The sequence below is a fragment of the Stereum hirsutum genome (assembly GCF_000264905.1).
Source record: "Stereum hirsutum FP-91666 SS1 unplaced genomic scaffold STEHIscaffold_5, whole genome shotgun sequence".
NCBI classification, from domain to species: Eukaryota; Fungi; Basidiomycota; class Agaricomycetes; order Russulales; family Stereaceae; genus Stereum; species Stereum hirsutum.
Window position 1 is genome coordinate 1,941,995 of NW_006763135.1, and position 15,681 is coordinate 1,957,675.

At 52.0% G+C, this 15,681-nt stretch overlaps 5 protein-coding genes across 5 annotated transcripts; 2 read left to right on the forward strand and 3 right to left on the reverse strand.

The window, feature by feature from the left end:
* Positions 1–73: 73 nt before the first annotated feature.
* Positions 74–3,006, reverse strand: STEHIDRAFT_167678 (uncharacterized protein). The gene is made up of 2 exons (XM_007302930.1): positions 2,689–3,006; positions 74–2,632 (listed from the first exon to the last, which is right to left on the reverse strand). Exons 1-2 carry the CDS (start codon positions 2,790–2,792, stop codon positions 700–702), a joined length of 2,037 nt encoding a protein of 678 aa, XP_007302992.1. The 5' UTR covers positions 2,793–3,006; the 3' UTR covers positions 74–699.
* Positions 3,007–4,069: 1,063 nt separating this feature from the next.
* STEHIDRAFT_167679 (uncharacterized protein) lies at positions 4,070–5,019 on the forward strand (the record flags this gene model as incomplete). The annotated part of the gene is made up of 3 exons (XM_007302931.1): positions 4,070–4,169; positions 4,292–4,767; positions 4,833–5,019. The coding sequence occupies 3 exons, from the start codon at positions 4,070–4,072 to the stop codon at positions 4,842–4,844; spliced, it is 588 nt and encodes a 195-aa protein (XP_007302993.1). The 3' UTR covers positions 4,845–5,019.
* Positions 5,020–5,061: 42 nt separating this feature from the next.
* STEHIDRAFT_77354 (uncharacterized protein) lies at positions 5,062–8,261 on the reverse strand. Its single transcript, XM_007302402.1, has 11 exons — positions 7,749–8,261; positions 7,505–7,691; positions 6,851–7,432; positions 6,650–6,784; positions 6,488–6,589; positions 6,118–6,395; positions 6,014–6,042; positions 5,883–5,943; positions 5,760–5,812; positions 5,556–5,673; positions 5,062–5,487 (listed from the first exon to the last, which is right to left on the reverse strand). The coding sequence occupies exons 1-11, from the start codon at positions 8,196–8,198 to the stop codon at positions 5,470–5,472; spliced, it is 2,013 nt and encodes a 670-aa protein (XP_007302464.1). The 5' UTR covers positions 8,199–8,261; the 3' UTR covers positions 5,062–5,469.
* Positions 8,262–9,573: 1,312 nt separating this feature from the next.
* Positions 9,574–11,049, reverse strand: STEHIDRAFT_130312 (uncharacterized protein; the record flags this gene model as incomplete). Its single annotated transcript, XM_007302932.1, has 4 exons — positions 9,574–9,738; positions 9,804–10,394; positions 10,471–10,785; positions 10,852–11,049. The coding sequence occupies 4 exons, from the start codon at positions 11,047–11,049 to the stop codon at positions 9,574–9,576; spliced, it is 1,269 nt and encodes a 422-aa protein (XP_007302994.1).
* Positions 11,050–11,693: 644 nt separating this feature from the next.
* STEHIDRAFT_95544 (uncharacterized protein) lies at positions 11,694–15,142 on the forward strand. The gene is made up of 11 exons (XM_007302933.1): positions 11,694–12,530; positions 12,645–12,831; positions 12,901–13,328; positions 13,400–13,508; positions 13,568–13,702; positions 13,764–13,865; positions 13,947–14,215; positions 14,277–14,305; positions 14,361–14,474; positions 14,552–14,669; positions 14,741–15,142. The coding sequence occupies exons 1-11, from the start codon at positions 12,063–12,065 to the stop codon at positions 14,756–14,758; spliced, it is 1,977 nt and encodes a 658-aa protein (XP_007302995.1). The 5' UTR covers positions 11,694–12,062; the 3' UTR covers positions 14,759–15,142.
* The last annotated feature ends 539 nt before the right edge of the window (positions 15,143–15,681 follow it).

Genomic DNA, 15,681 nt, shown 5'->3' on the forward strand with positions numbered 1-15,681 from the left:
ACAACACGCGCCAAGGTATATCATTGAGAGTTGAGCTTCAAACACACACACGAGGATCAGGGTATCACTTGCGGTCAATAAATACATTGACACTGACAGAGTGCAACGCACGGTGGGCTGATAACACCGCATAGGCGGGGTGGAGTATAGCTTCGAACATGAAGTCTAACAGAGCGGGAATCCCAAGAAACACAGACAGGAAAGAGTGAAAAGAAGAGAGCGTAGTCGAGACACAAGCGTAGGTAGCGATATAGACGAAATGTATAAACTTATGGTAACAAAACGCAGAGATGGTCTCGACAAACGAGCAAGTAAGGACACGAGGGGGTTATCAGAAAGGAAAGGTATGTAAATGAAGATGAAAGCGAGTGGAGAAGGTACTTTTACAATACCGGAGAAAATCAGTACATACATCCCTAAAGCCCAGTCAACGGACCAAAAAAGAAGGCAAAAGTACGAGCAAGTAAAGACAGTGAGCCACATTCGTCCGCTGGAAACATGAACAAACCAGGAATTAGGGGTGTTAAGGATGCACAAGCAGATAGGTGGACAGGTCATCAGGCGCAGAACTAGAAGCGCGGCGTCAAGTCAAGCATCAAGGTTGAGTCAACAGTTGTAGCTGGCACTCGAGAGCAGAAGTCGTATCGTACGTTTCATTACCAGGGTATCTGGATAGAGCTTGGTACACAATAATCACATTTACTTGCGATCAACTCCAAGCGGGTACGACGACAGATCGCTCGTCAACGCCAGCGTGTCAAGACTCGCCCTCTGTCTCCCGGCAACGGCGCTCGCTCCAGCCCCGCCATCGACACCGTCCTCTCCCGCATCGGCGACTTGACCGCTGGGACGGTCATCTGATGATGTTTCGATTTGGAAGGGGAAGGATCCCAGACCGGTCGACATGTTGGACATTTCGCTCCCAGTCGACATCCCGAGCATCTTCCGGTTTGGTGGCGCAATCATCCCACTATCCTCTTCCGAAGCTTGCTCGACGAAATCGGACAAAGTCTGCGAGTGAGAGGCGGCGAGGGGACTGCTTGCCTGTGCCGGGTTACTCTGGACCAAAGGCGATCTGGGAGGCGTGCGTATGGGCCTGTTCGAGATCGGGCTAGGAGGGACGAATGGGAAGGACTCAAGGATCGAATCAGCACCGTTGGAGGCGACGGTGGACATGGACATCCTCGAGTTGTCGCGATCTTCCATAGCCTGCGCCTTGACTGCCTTAGCTTCGGCTAGCGCACGAGCTTGTTGAGCTTCCAAGCCAGTAGGCATGGTGGAGACGTCAGTGCCGCCTGAGGTGGGAGTAACCAGTCTCCCACTAGTCATCCGGTAAGGACTGCGCTGGCTTGAGTTGAAAGCTGCGGAACTGCTGACGGGTGTTGCGGGGATGAATGGCGCCGAGTTGGGTTGAACGAAACCGAGATGAACACGGGTGGCGTCTCTGATGTCTGCACCAATGATACTGCCGGCTTGAGTGTCGAGGCTGATGGGACGACTGGAACCACGGCTCTGCCCCGCTGAATTTGTGGCAAATTGGGGAAGGGGAGTCCAGAGAGAACCGTTGTCCGAGACCGAGCCGAATGTGGCTGCGGAAGTGCGATTACCGCCTCCCGTGGTAGGCGCCGGAAGAGAGTTATGGTCGTCGAAAGGATCATTGGTGACATTGATCTCCTGAGAACGCTGGGATCGGCCGTCGTCTTGTTCAGATACGATATCGGTAGGACCAAACGCAGAGGTAGCAAGTGGTGAGCGGACGGGTGGCCTTGAAGCAACGGAAATGGTCTTCAAACTGTTGGCGCCCGAGCTGCCAGGCGCGTGTACAACTTCGGCCTTGACTGACCCCAGAACCTGCCTCTGGCTCTGGGTAACGATGATGGGAGCCTCGGTAAGTACATCGCTTGCGTAACTGGCACCACTAGCAGCCGACATGTACGAGTTCCGATTGATACCCGAATGAGGGGAAAGGTCCTGGCCGGAGTTGCTGGGCATGGTGTCCCGAGAGACGTTGAGGTGTTCGAGGTTGAGGTTGATATCGGGGGAGCGAAGAGGGCGAGAGGGAAGAGAGGTGGAAGAATCGGTTTGAGAAGGAGAAGAGAGTCGAGAGCCAACAGACCCAGGAGGAACGAGGGCGATAGGGATGACATTCGTGGACTGGCTGCCGGTCGAGGTTGTAACGATTGAGTGGCCATCTCCGAAGGGGTTGGGATCAGAGTCGCGGTAGGAATTACGCATATGGCCGCCATTGAGATGCATCGCTTGCTGGGAGTGGGGGTCCAAGTCGATGATAGAGTTAGAGCCGGTGGGATAGACCCTGACCGTCCCACGCTCTTCCTGAGGCTGACGAGGAGGAGACGGCTGGGAAGCGTGCTTCTCGATGGGATCAGGACGACTGAGAACCTTGTCCGCGGGGGCAGGGACATCCTTGGACCCCTCTGCGGCAGGCTGCTCTTTGTTCGCAGCCTGTTGCTTTTTCCTCCACCAGAAATAGAAGCCGAGGACGAGAGCGAAGAAGAGGACCGAACCGACTACTGCGCCTGCGACAGCACCTTTGCTGACCCCTCCGGACGAGCCTGAGCCCGAGCCTGAGCTGGATGCGACGCATTGGTTGGTGGTGCAGGTCTCACAGCTCCTGGAATGGTCGTGAGAAGGGGGGTTGAATTGGTCAGACGGAGAGGCCAGACAGACCTGCTGATTTGGATGCACTCTTCGCCATCAGCACAGTTGCAGGCCGGAATGTCGCCGCAAGCAACGCAATCGTCGCGGGCGAAAAGGAGGTTGTCGATTTGCATGTCAAGAAAGACGATAAAGAGAAAAGAGCGTGGTTACGAGCGCGATGGTGATAATGCTGTTAGGGGAGTGGAGAATATGCCCTGCGATGACCAGCAACGTCGGGTGCGGGACGACGGCTAAGGGCAGGCGCAAAATTGCTTGGAGTCCGGTACAGAGTACAGTCGTCGAGGGGGACGATGGACTGAGAGAGGGAACTGCGCGAGAGGGTGGTCGTCGAACAGGGACGAAACCAGGAAGGCTTGAAGCGGTTACGAGCGGCCCAGGCTGCTGTGCTCTTGACCTCTCCCACGCCGTACGTTCGGCCCGTCTTGGGCCACACCCGATCTCCTTTCCGTATCTCCTTCCTCTGCCAGCTAATATTTTATCAACTCCTCTCGTCCGTCTTTCTCACAGATAAACACTGGTCCACACTCGTCAGCTCTCTTCAGGATTTGCAGAAATACAAAGATATGGACCACTAGCGACTTGGACAACGCCCGTGAGCTGGCACATGCATCTATTGGCATGGCCACGTCTACCCCCTCCCATCTCTTCTGTCCCATACCTGGCCTTTTTTTACGCAGACCCAGCCGTACAGACCTCTCTTTGGCGACATACCTGCCCATATGTCGGTCCAAACTTCATCAGCTTGATGGTACCAACTCCCTATCTCCCCCCGCTCGTGCTTCTCAGCACACATCCAACATAAGATGGGTCCAGGCTTCAGACTGACCACCCACTCAGTGACACGCTATAGATATCACGTCCGGATGAGTCGCCCAAACAAGCAAGCTCCAGGGGCCGTCTCTGATCATGCAGGGGTTTCTGGAAGTCATTCTTGGCGCCTTACTCGACCTCTCTACAGAACTTCTCCCCTTACGACCTACGGAGGGACTCACTGCCACCTTTTGTGCCTATGGGATGAACCTCTTAGCTGGAAGTTCCTGTGTTATTTGCCCTTCCGATCCAACCAGGATCTGTAATCTGCCAAGCTGCTCTCAGACTTGGGAGTCGATCACATCTGAATCACATCTGCGCGAACCACATCATGAACAGACCACATTCAATTGAGCGACGGAACCTGATTGGAGGAATGAAGAACCGGAACCCATCTTGATCTCGGTGATCCGTACAGCAAACACCGTCAGCATTACTTAGATCATCTGGTTCGAAACGCACCTTCTGCTCCTACCTCCTTTTGCAGGCCTGGTCTACAATCCCTTCTTGCCACATCTGTGTCGACTCTCTACGCCCGCGATACCCTAGATCTTGATCCTTTCGCTCTCAATTATAATATATGGCTATCTCCTACCAAACCATTCCTATTTCCGACCTGACAGACATCTCGAACATCCCCATCGCAGACGAACCCGCCGATTCCATCGACTTTACCAAACGTATGTACACCTTCCCAGAGTCTCCGGCCCTTCAAACCTCCGCCCTTCTTTACCAAGAAAACAGCTTCCATGACACTAACGACGTGTGCCTTTCCAACTTTTGCATCGGCGGGTGGTAACAGAAACCGAAACGCCAGCAACGACCACAATACCACAAACGCGTTACGACCTTCGTTCCCGCCAAGGTCCCCGCTCCCGCATCGCCTCTACCAACTTGAGTGTCAACAACCCTAATAATAACCGAGAGAGCCCTCGTCCCTTGCGTATCGCCACTTCGGCTGCTCCGAGCTCTGACTCTCAGGAACCGACGCGTCCGCACAAGAGGCCCCGCACACGGACTCGCACTCGTACATGTTCATCAGGTTCAGGTTCAGGTTCGGGCGGTGTTCAGGTCCATGATGTCACCACCCTGCGGGATATCACGGGAAGAAATACGGACTTTAACTCTTGTTCGTCATGCAACCAGTGGTATGCCATGGTATATAGGAAGGTAGTGGCGCAGATGATAGACGTATTGGAGGAGAGAGAGGTGGAGAGGTTTCTTTGCGTTCAAGATGTTTACGAGGAGGATGCGAAAGATGTAGATGTTGTGATGATGGTATGTTTGTTTCGGACGCTCAGCGACTAGCAGCACACTCAACTGACCGACTGAACGCTTTGTAGGTTTATTCCTAATACCGCTCCTGTGAGCCGTTGTCTTCGACAGTCGCAATGTACTGTGCAATGTCCCACATTCCCAACTTCTAGCCTGGTCGTATCTTCCCAGACCCTTTTACAGGCTGGACCCTGTCCCTGATATCGCGATACCTGCCTTACTTGTGTCCCTTTTCAATAAATAATCGCGCTCGACCCCGTTTCCACGAGAGAACACATGGACAGACTTGCTAGGTGGTCAACGTTCAACCTCGACGACCAAATATATCACCATAACACAGTCTCACTCCACGCCAACGTGCAACACCAACAGCACCAGCACACACACTCAACAGCTAAGCAACCAGTACACTGTCCGTATATCAATAAGAATCAAAAGTCTATAGTCCATGCAGCAATCCGAGAAAAGCAGTAATCTGGAGCAAATGAAACCCGTACGTATGTAACAGGAAATAAGTAGGTTGGTAACCGATACACTCCAGAGCTGTAGATGCATATGGTATGATACATTAAACCGAGCATGGTATGGTAGTTTCCCTCTATATACGTGCGCTACTGCCGTGTTTGAGATATATATAGTCCGTCGTCGTAAGTGTCGTTAGCAGAAAAGCGGAAGGTCACTAGGGGGCCACGATGACGAGTTCGTTTACTCGCGCTTGAAATCCTGTTAGGACCACACATCCGGGTCAGCTGTTGAAGGGATAAGAGGAATGAGTGAATGGATGAACGTACCCTTGTGATTCCCCTCACGAGCCACTTCTTCCTCATATAATGCCAGATGCGCGTCAAGTCCGGAGCTATGAAGATCGGGACAACGATGGCCATGACCGGCAGCGCGATGATCCAGAATCTGTATCGAAAACGAGCACCAAACCTTCAGTATGTACCGCCTCGCAATTGGACGCCACGAAGGGTAAAGGAGGGGTAAGAACGTACACAAGATCGGTATGCCCGTGTTGAATGCTCCACATGGAGTCGAAGTTCATTCCCTGCGATCGGTGTCCGGGTGGTGAGTTTGAAGGTCCAGATAATGTGTGAGTGGGAATAGAGGAGACGTACGAAGTATCCGGTGAGCAGGGTGAGTGGCAAGAAGATGATAGTTGCCAGCGTGAGCCGCCGCCTGGGAACGGACGAGCGACAACACTTAGCTATGAACGCCTACTACGAAGGAAGAACGTAGCGGTACTTACATGACCTCATTCGTCTCATACGAAGCCATCTACCAGCAAGATACCAAAATCGTTAACTTCTGCCTCTGCAACAGACAGCCAATTGTGTAAGAACAAACACTCACATTGAATGTATAATTGATCAGATTCTCGCTCATCGCGGCGTACATGTCCAAGCTCGTCATCACATGGTCCATATGATCGTACACGTCCGCCAGATAGATCTTCGACTTGTGGCTCATGAACCCAACCACTCTCGGAGAAGGATTGGCGGCTGACGAGGACGAATCGTCGATGAGGGCTGCACAGCGGTCGACGTCGTACCGGCGGAGACCATATATGACGGTCTTGACGGGTCCAAGGGTGCGCTTGTAGAGGATCAGGTCACCGGAGAGGATGTGGACTATTGTGGCGTAGCGCCAAGGGGGTGCAGGAGGCAGACAAGTGAGCGATCCGAGGAAAAGGAAACTGACGGAGAGCGAAGAAGATACGCACGATCTCGGACGTTCTTGACCTTAGGTTTCATGAGGATCTCCCGTTCGAGCACGTTGATCTTGTCATGGTATTCATCGACGACTTCCAGAGCCTGATCGACAACTATGAACGTCATGGAGATGTCCATCAGTATCTGAGACAAGAGGGTAGGAGGAGACGTACTAAGATCCAGTAGACTTTCTACAAGTAACGATGCGTCTGCGGAGGAACGAAGAGTCGTGTCTCGTTGACGGATACGGGAAGAGATAGGCGAAGTGAAGTCAAGGTTCGGGTCGGGATGAATGGATATCACGGTTCCTGCATTATTATGCGAAGAATTCGTGAGTCGAGTCGGCATAACAACATATCCTGTCAGGTACTTACCGTCTCGGAATAGAAATACACACATCGGCGCAGTGCGTACATTCACTCGATCGCGCTTTTTCAGCTCGTCCAGAGTAAGAAGGGCAGTGTCATCCTTGCGCCGCCTTGCTGCCTGTACGAGGAAGACATCATCAGTGATATGCCAGGGAATAATAACGCTCCCCAAATGCACCATAAGAGGAGTCGACCATTTTCTACCAGCCTCAGCGTCACGCTTCTTAAACCTACCACCGAACCCTCTCCCAACTTTCTTCGGTTCATCGAAACGATCCATGTCATAGTCCATGGGATCATCACCACCGAAGCCATGACTAGCATCGTGGCCCTCAATACCGAGCTCATCATCTAGTGGCTCCGGTGATGAGGTCCGCAGGGGGTTGACCAAGGTTCCGTTCGAAGAAGCCGTGGAAAAGTTCTGTGTCTGTGACGAGGTGGACCGCGATAGCGAAAGGTCCTCGTTACGCGTAGCGCCAACGGTATGGCAGAGGACCCGGAGGAACAGGTGTTGGGGGAAGTAGTCTGCTTTGGAACGAGCATGGTGACGGTCGTGAAGGACGTCCTCGAGGGCAAGAGGGTGAAGGTCTGCCAACAATGCTGCACGTCAGCTATGCGATCCAAAACAAGAGCCATATGGGGCTAAGGAAACAGACATACCGTACTTGAGAGCTATAGCGCTAACAACGTCCCAGCTAACGCCGCCGACATTGATCCACCGCACCTTCACCCAAGGATCTCTCGCACTTGCTTCTGGGTTTTCCAAAAACTTGACGAACTCTCCATTCGTCATGCGACCAAAGCTGGCCCTCGTCGCGGAATAGTCTATTATATCAATCAAGCATTTCTAAAGTAAAGACGGTCAGCCATGCTAGACGATTGCCAGGTTTTCACTCGAACTCACCTGACGGATGTGACCATAGTTAATGTACGCGCTGTTCCTCCGTGGGTCGACACCAGGTTCAGCGCCTATCCTTCCGGTGGTCATGAAACTCGACATTCTCTTCATCTGTATGACCTTCTTTACACTCGACCTGAACCTATCCTTTGGAGTCATTTGGTGAGGCATTGGGGGACGCGTAGCCCGCGACGTCCGAGTGGGTTGACTCTTGTGGCTTTTGAGGCTCTTGCTGGGTGATGTGACGGAGATAGGTGATGCAACATGATGTGAAGACCGTGAAATGGATGTTACGAGGTTGGGGAGCGATTGTGGTGGGTTCTGGCGTATGGGTGAAGGACCTGGTGCGTCGAGAGCCTCTTGCATACTCGCGAAGTTCCGTTCCCGTTCGAGTTCGTCTTCGAGGTCGGGGGTGAGGGAGCGCGCTTCATCGTCGAAGCTATTTTCTCGAGGCATTGCTTCAAGCAGAAAAAGACGAGAAGATTAAAGAAAGTCGGTGCAGGTTGTTGCAGAGAAACCGGACGAAAGAGACGAAGTCAACGAGGGTGGCAAATCATCCGTGCTGGGTTCGCACAAGGAAAGCCTCCGTCCATCAATTTATGCCATCATTCCCGGCACCCTGGCTGTCGATCGAGATCGCCCATCCCCTTTCCTTGGGAGGACTCAGGATTTGCTCAAGATTAGAACTTGCCCAGTCCACTCCGCACTCATATATACACCTCGCCGCACGAAAAAGAGCTCGAAAATATATAGGAACTTAGACTCGAGTTTCCTAGACCGACAAATCCTATGTTGAAGCCCCACAGCCTTGGCGGCGCCGGTGCGTAGATGTGTATGGCTTGCAAGCGCTATGATTTGCAGGCGCTATGAATTGGTACTGAAAAATAAACCACCTCGAGTAGGGCAGAGGCATGCTCGTTGTTTCTTCGAATGCAGAGGGTGCCGTGTAGCATAGCGTAGTCCATACAACAAATCATACGTTCTCTCATGGGTGATCAAACGGAGCAATGAAAATGAAAACGGAGATGAGACTAAGAACGAGATCGTACACACAAACATTGGTCCAAACAACCTCCAAAACAAGCACGTACCGACAACTAACCTGCACCCTCTCGCCACACCACACCCACACACCACACATCCACCCACGCCACCCACATCCACCAGAGGATGCGATGACCACGCGAGGATGATGCCGCTGGGAGGCAACGTCCGCAACGAGCACGAGATCGAGGCCAGCACGCCACGAACGCCACAAACGGAGGCGCCGAAAGAGGAAGGCTGTCGCGAACCAAAATGGCAGGGGCGAGCGGGAGGGGCGGAAGCAAACGAGCAGGCGGTGGCGTCGGCTTGTGGTCCCTGCCACACTTGCCGTGGATGATGAACTTGGGCTTTTCCTCTCGGGAGGCGAAGGCAACTGGGATGAACTGGTCTTTGTCGAGCTCCGGGGTGTCGTTACTAGCAACAACGAGGCTAGCATCACCGACCTTCATGTCCAACCATGCCTCCTTCCCGAGTATCGATACCAGACAAATCAGCACAGCTGTTTGCTACCAGAGCGGAGAGCAGATCAATGACGAATGAGGGCGCAGGCGAGGCTGCAGCAAGGGTTCTGATAGGGCAGCTTTGAATGTGATGACTGGGAAGGGATGAAACCACAGACAACGCACTCATGTTTGACGAACAACAGCAAGTTCCATGGGTAAGATGTTGCCGTGATGATCTTGTGGCCGAAGGACATGATATCTTTGACCACTCCCTCGTCCATCAGGTGAGCGGTTCCCCCAACCTTGACATTGGCCTCATTCTTGCCGTCCGCCGATTGTATCTCTCAGATCATCAGTTCCTTCATTCTCTTCTCGGCCCAGGCACCTAACTCTCCGAAGTAACCCTCGGGGTCATCGCCTCGCCACTCACGCAGGGCTAACCAAAGATGCCGAACGTCCCTCCCAGCCTTGATTGCTTGAGCGTATTCCGGAGCTTGGATGTAGAGAGTCTGAAGAAAGATACGTAAGATTTAGCGCCGCGCAACTATGGAGAACATCAGGAGGCAGAACGAACGTCGAAGTAGCATTTCGCCCATCCCATGCACTGCGACCGATACTCTTCCGACGAGGCATCATGAATGCGGGAGATCGCCGGCTTCGCGTCCTCATCTACCACCAAATCAACTTCCACTGCCATGAGGGGATCTGAAAGAATGGCGGGCACGATACAACCCGTCTCCCAATCATACACAGAAGTGACCAAAGGATCTCCATCAACAGCTCTCACGATCGACATGTTATGGATACCCAAATCGCCGTGCTCCAAAACGAGGCGATACAGCGCGCTCTCAAACTGGTCGCTCCCGACGGGTAGGATATGGGGTAGGAGATGAAGCATTGAGCGTTTGGCGGCTGCAGCGATTGGTCCTACGACTTCGTTATCATCTTCCCAGCCGATCATGTCGCCTACGTTCTTGATCGTAGCTTCAATTTTGGACGTTAAGAGCGCGTGAGTAAAATCGCGAGTGGGAGCGACGGGGATAGGGAATGAATCGGGTCTTTGTGCGAAGAGCCGTTCGCGGAGCCAACGAGCGGCGAAGTCCATTGGGAGTCGAAATTTGAAAAGTGCGGCCCGCATATTGGCGCATTGTCCAAGTAAATTCATCTGTTGAAAAGAACCTAGAATGAAAATTGCATTCGCCATCCAGGCTAAGTGCCGGGAACTCGAGGCGAAAACCCACCTTCTGTCTAGAGTCGAGATCAGCCCATACATTGTTCTCTCCGTCCGCCTTTTCGAACACAAGCAGTCGTCGACCTTTGATGGTAGCTGGTATATCATTGCTCCTTCCAATGTCTAGCACTGGAACACGGTGATAAAGCAAGCGGGAGGGCAGAATGGTGGCCTCGGAACGTAATAGAGTATACGCTGCAGCCTCGAACTCGACCTCTGCCACTTGCTCCTCCACTGGAAAGCCATCAAAGTCTGGCATGTTGACGTCCCCTCGAGCGAGACGAGCCAGGATGCGCACTCCATTCTCCATCGTAATGTCGAAGCCCTGCGCGCCACCCATCACATCCACGTCAGCTTGAACGTCACCAGTGACAGCGAGCAACCGGCATACATAATTATTCGACCCCTTGAGGACGGAAGGGATATCAACGATCTTGGATCCAAGCTTCTCCTCTATCTCCCTAATGAGCAACTCGACATTCCAGGCGCTCCGAAAGGGACTACGACCGCTTCGAACGAGTTTGAGTAGCCCCTTGCCGTCGAAATCGATGCCATCCGGGTTCTTGGGCCAGTCGTCACGAAAGCTCATTGTTGAAGAAGAATGGAGGACTGTGGAGAACCGGGCAAGCGTCAATTGCTTCAAGCAGAGAAAGACAAGAAGATTAAAGAAAGTCGGTGCAGGTTGATGCAGAGAAACCGGGCTGAAGATACGAAGTCCACGAGGGTGGCAAATCATCCCTGCTGGGTTCGCACAAGGAAAGCCTCCGTTTGGCCTCCGTCCAGTAATATTTACAAGACCTACCGGAGCTACGCCCCGTTTGTCAATAAATATATCGGACAGTCGGCCTACAGAAGCGAGATGATCAGTGTGAAACTCAGACTGGTCTCACCAAAAGAGGGCAATCTTTACGGCCAAAATGGTTAACCGCCGTCGTCGCTTGAAAGCACTAACCTTTAATTGCAGGATAAACGTCGATGCCTTCAAAGTGCGTTAGCGCACTGGCCAGAATGGCAATACCTGACTATTTTAGTTCGAACCTCAAGAAAGCACCTCAAAAAGAAATGAAAACGGCAAACACAACCAAACGAAATGGAGACATCTGCGTTATAAGAGGGTTGATGCCATCAATCCCGGCAACCTGGCTCCCGATCGAGATCGCCTATCTGTTTTCCTTGGCTTTGAGGACTCTGACAAATCTCGCACCCACAAGACCAAAACAACTCAGTCCACTGCACTCATATCTCTGCATCTCGCCCCATCGAAAAGAGCTGGAGAATAAGTATATAGGCTTGAACTTGAACTTCTTAGACCGACAGATCCCATGTCGAAGCTCCACAGCCTTGGCGGCCCCGGTGCGGCCAGGGCGCACCTTTTTATCGCATGATGGCGTGGATGGAAATGCCTCGCAGGCGCTATGATTGGAACGGCAATCTCTGATTTTGATTGTTTCTATTCTAGGACCGTGCAGCCCAGACCTGCCCGCTGCGATGCGTCTTTCGCAGCTACTTACACTCGCGTCTGTTCCACAATCTGCTATACCCCACAACCCGCGTATCCTGTCCATTCCTTGTCCTTGTCCTTTTTCCTAGATATAGCCCTTCATGCCTCGCGAAAACAGCTTCACTGACTCCGATGGAGAGCGCTCACTGACTCCCGACCTCGACGACGAGCTCGAAAACGAGCGAGCATTCGCTGCCTCGCAAGCTAACCATGCCCAACCTCCTGCTTCCGCCGCGGCTGCAAACGGCGATGACATGGTTAGCAGCCCCGCTAGGAAGCAAACGCCTCTCATGGCCAATTTGGCGACCGCAGCTATGAAGTCTCAACAGTCCATTAAATCGGGCCCAAAGAGCCCCACGAAAAGCACCAAGACGCATCGTACGAATCGCACTCACCGCCAGCATCAGCAGAAGGTGATGACTCCGAAGGAGAGGTTTCGCAATGCAGCGCAGAAGATCATCCAGATGCGGAGGACGTCGACATTCATGGCGAGGGGCAAGATTGGTGCCGAACCAGGTATCGACGCGAAAAGCCACAGTGCGTTCATGAGCTATGGGCATATTCGCCAGGTGAGCTTTCTCGCCCTGAACCCTTTCCTGTCCGCTCTGCCCGAATACGCTGCAACTACACGTGCAAACGGCTGTGTGACATTGTACTGATGTGGCACCCTCCGCGTATTACAGAAATGTTTGATTGATATCATCGACTATTCTTCACTTCGCGTTTCACGGGGCAGCATGACCAATGGCGAACTCATCCAATTCCTGAAAAATCCGGAGGCAAGCGCGCGCGAGCCCTGGGCGAAGGTTCGATGGATCAACGTCGGTGGTCTGAGCTGGGACGTTATCAGTGCCCTTGCCCTCAAATACAGTACATTCATTTACCAAACATCAGGAAATGAAATTGACACTTACATCAACTTTAAATAACCGTCTCTAGACCTTCATCCTCTCGCTCTTGAAGATCTCCTTCACCAGCGCAGCCACGGCCGTTCCAAAGCTGATTACTATCCTCAACACCTCTTCCTCCGCGTCCTCTGCCATACCCTCGCTTCCGAGCCCACCACTCTCTCCGAGATTGGAGCAGTCGCCTCTTCAAGCTCTCCTCAGGCGTATTCGACTTGGAGCTCCGGAAAGACCATCACAAACCTTCCAAGGAGCTCTAGCCCGGTCTCGCTAGATGCTAACTTGGGTATCGCGGGTCACGATGCGAGTATGGATGATTATGGGGATGAGAAATTGGGAGAGAATGGGTTAGAGGTTGAGGATGATGGCGATCCGAATGGCAGGCAAAGGAAGTATAGGATGACCAGTGCGCTCACGGCGAACGATTTGGAAGCCAATGCAGGGAGGACCCCCTCTTTCATGGTACGTGTTTCGTGCTATAATTCCGCCATTTATACTAATTTTTGAGCGTACCCATTATTTCTCGAATTTAGGAGAGCAAGCGGAAGCGTGCGGCGGCTGCTATCACTATAGAGCAACTCAAGAAGGGCGAACGTGTCAACGTCCGTATCTCACCAATGTGCATCTTCTTGTTCCGAGACGGTAAGATCACCGTTTCCGCTACTGTTTATTACGGCTAAGCTGGTGTGCGCGTATTGTAGGCACTGTGATCACAATGCATCCAGACCCGAACCTCGACTTCACCCTTCCTATTACCCAACGTCTCTTCCGCTCGGACACTACTCTACGCAAGTCGGCTGATCCCTCGTTGCTGGTCGAAAGTCTCCTCGATCTTGGTACGGCATACTCCAGGTTCTCTAAAACACTGATTTTTAGTATTGACCTATGCTCTCGTAGTTGTCGACCAAGCTCTTGAAGTCGTCGATGAGTACCACGCCAAAATCCACAAGCTCGAGCGTGCCGTTCTCATCAAACCCCAGGTCAAGAACGTCAGAGACTGTAAGCATCCTACGTCTGCCCTCCCCTACCATCTACCACACGTCGATCTATGAAATTTCATCTCATCTCAACTCTTTTCAGTGCACGTTCTTTCTGGTGACCTGATCCTGCACAAGCGTACCCTCGGTCCCGTCCAAACCGTCATCTACGGTCTCCGTCGATACGACGTTGACAGGTGTGCCGCGCTCGTGGACACTACAGACGCGGACGCACCCATCAAGGTCGTAGGATATATGAGCCATAAGTCTAAGATCTACCTCGCGGATGTGCACGATCATATGGAGCATGTCATGACGAGTTTGGATATGTACACTGCGATGTCGGAGAACTTGATCAACTATACCTTCAACGTGTGTTGCATTCCCCTACGGCTCGAACAATCTAGCAATGAGCTGATCGTTGAATTAACAGATGGCGTCGTATGAGATGAACGAAGTTATGTACGTGCATCCCCTGTTGTCCAGTTAGGTCGAAAAGACTGACGAGATATGATAGGCGTCGTCTAACCCTCGCAACCATCGTCTTCCTCCCTCTCACACTTCTCACCGGTTACTTCGGGATGAACTTCGAGAACATGTGGTCTATCAACCATGACCACTCTGATCTTATGTGAGTCCATCGTTCCTTTTCTCCCCGTATCTATTCATGTTTCGTCTCTGACCCACGCCATTCTGCACACTCTGCAGCTTCTGGATCATCGCCCTGCCCATGATGGCTATTGTAGTCCCGCTGTTCACCGGCCCTGATATCATGCGTACCTTCCACTATATCAAGAAGAAGATGATCGCGAAGAAGGTCAAAAAGGTCTGCATGTTTTGCACTTGCCGTTGTTTCTGGGTGCGTAGTGCTGATACGGAATGTTTTTTGTGTCGTAGGAGATCAAGCGCGAGTAATCTGTCACTTTTCACCTCGGTACTCGGTCCACACGAACTATCAGCTCTTCCAGTTCACAATCCCCGCGATGCTATAAACCTCCTAGTCTTGTCGTCCTACTGTTACTCGGCCACACCAACCGATATCGATATACGCTCTTTAGTCAATCTATTTACATCCATCCATTCTTTCTTACTACATAGCCTTCATGGGCTTTCCCTTGCTATAGTCTGCCATATATACTGAACCATCTATCCCAACTCTCATATCTCATCTGCATGCGTATTTATTTAATTATTTCTGGTAGAGCGCATTGTGTCACAGTCGCGATCAGACTTCAGCGGTGATATATTTGTTCTCGATGTTTTTGACAATAGGGTATTCATGTTTTTGTTCTTATAAGTTCTCCTCGGTCATGGTGAGAGCCAACCTGAAGGTACTTGACTCGTTTAGAATTGAATCTCAGCCGGCATTCACCGTTCGCGCCCAAGGTGTGGCGTCGAAATAGTCTTGTCCAATTTGGGAGGTTTTGGCGGGGCGACCCCCAAAGACCATATATGGAAATTCATGATAACGCGGAAGCCCTGATCTCATCTAAGCGAAGCGATAACCGTGGGGGGGCGCAAGTTGGGCGCAAGAGGCGTTCACAGAGTTCGTGTCTTTGTCTCGACCCATGTCCATTCTTGTTCTTACTTTACTGTGAGGAAAGGTGCCCTTGTGTTTTCCCTAACCATGTACAGCTAGATCTCATATATTATGTCTCACTGCATACATTCTACAACAAATATCTAAGTAGTAAGATGGCGGCGGCCTCACTGCTAACTGCAACTCTCCCGAGCTCATACACTCAATGACATTCACCAAATCGCGCTCATGGTTTGCGCTGGATCACGGTAATCCTTTGAAAATAATATTTGGTGGCCTATCTGTAAGCGACGCTTGC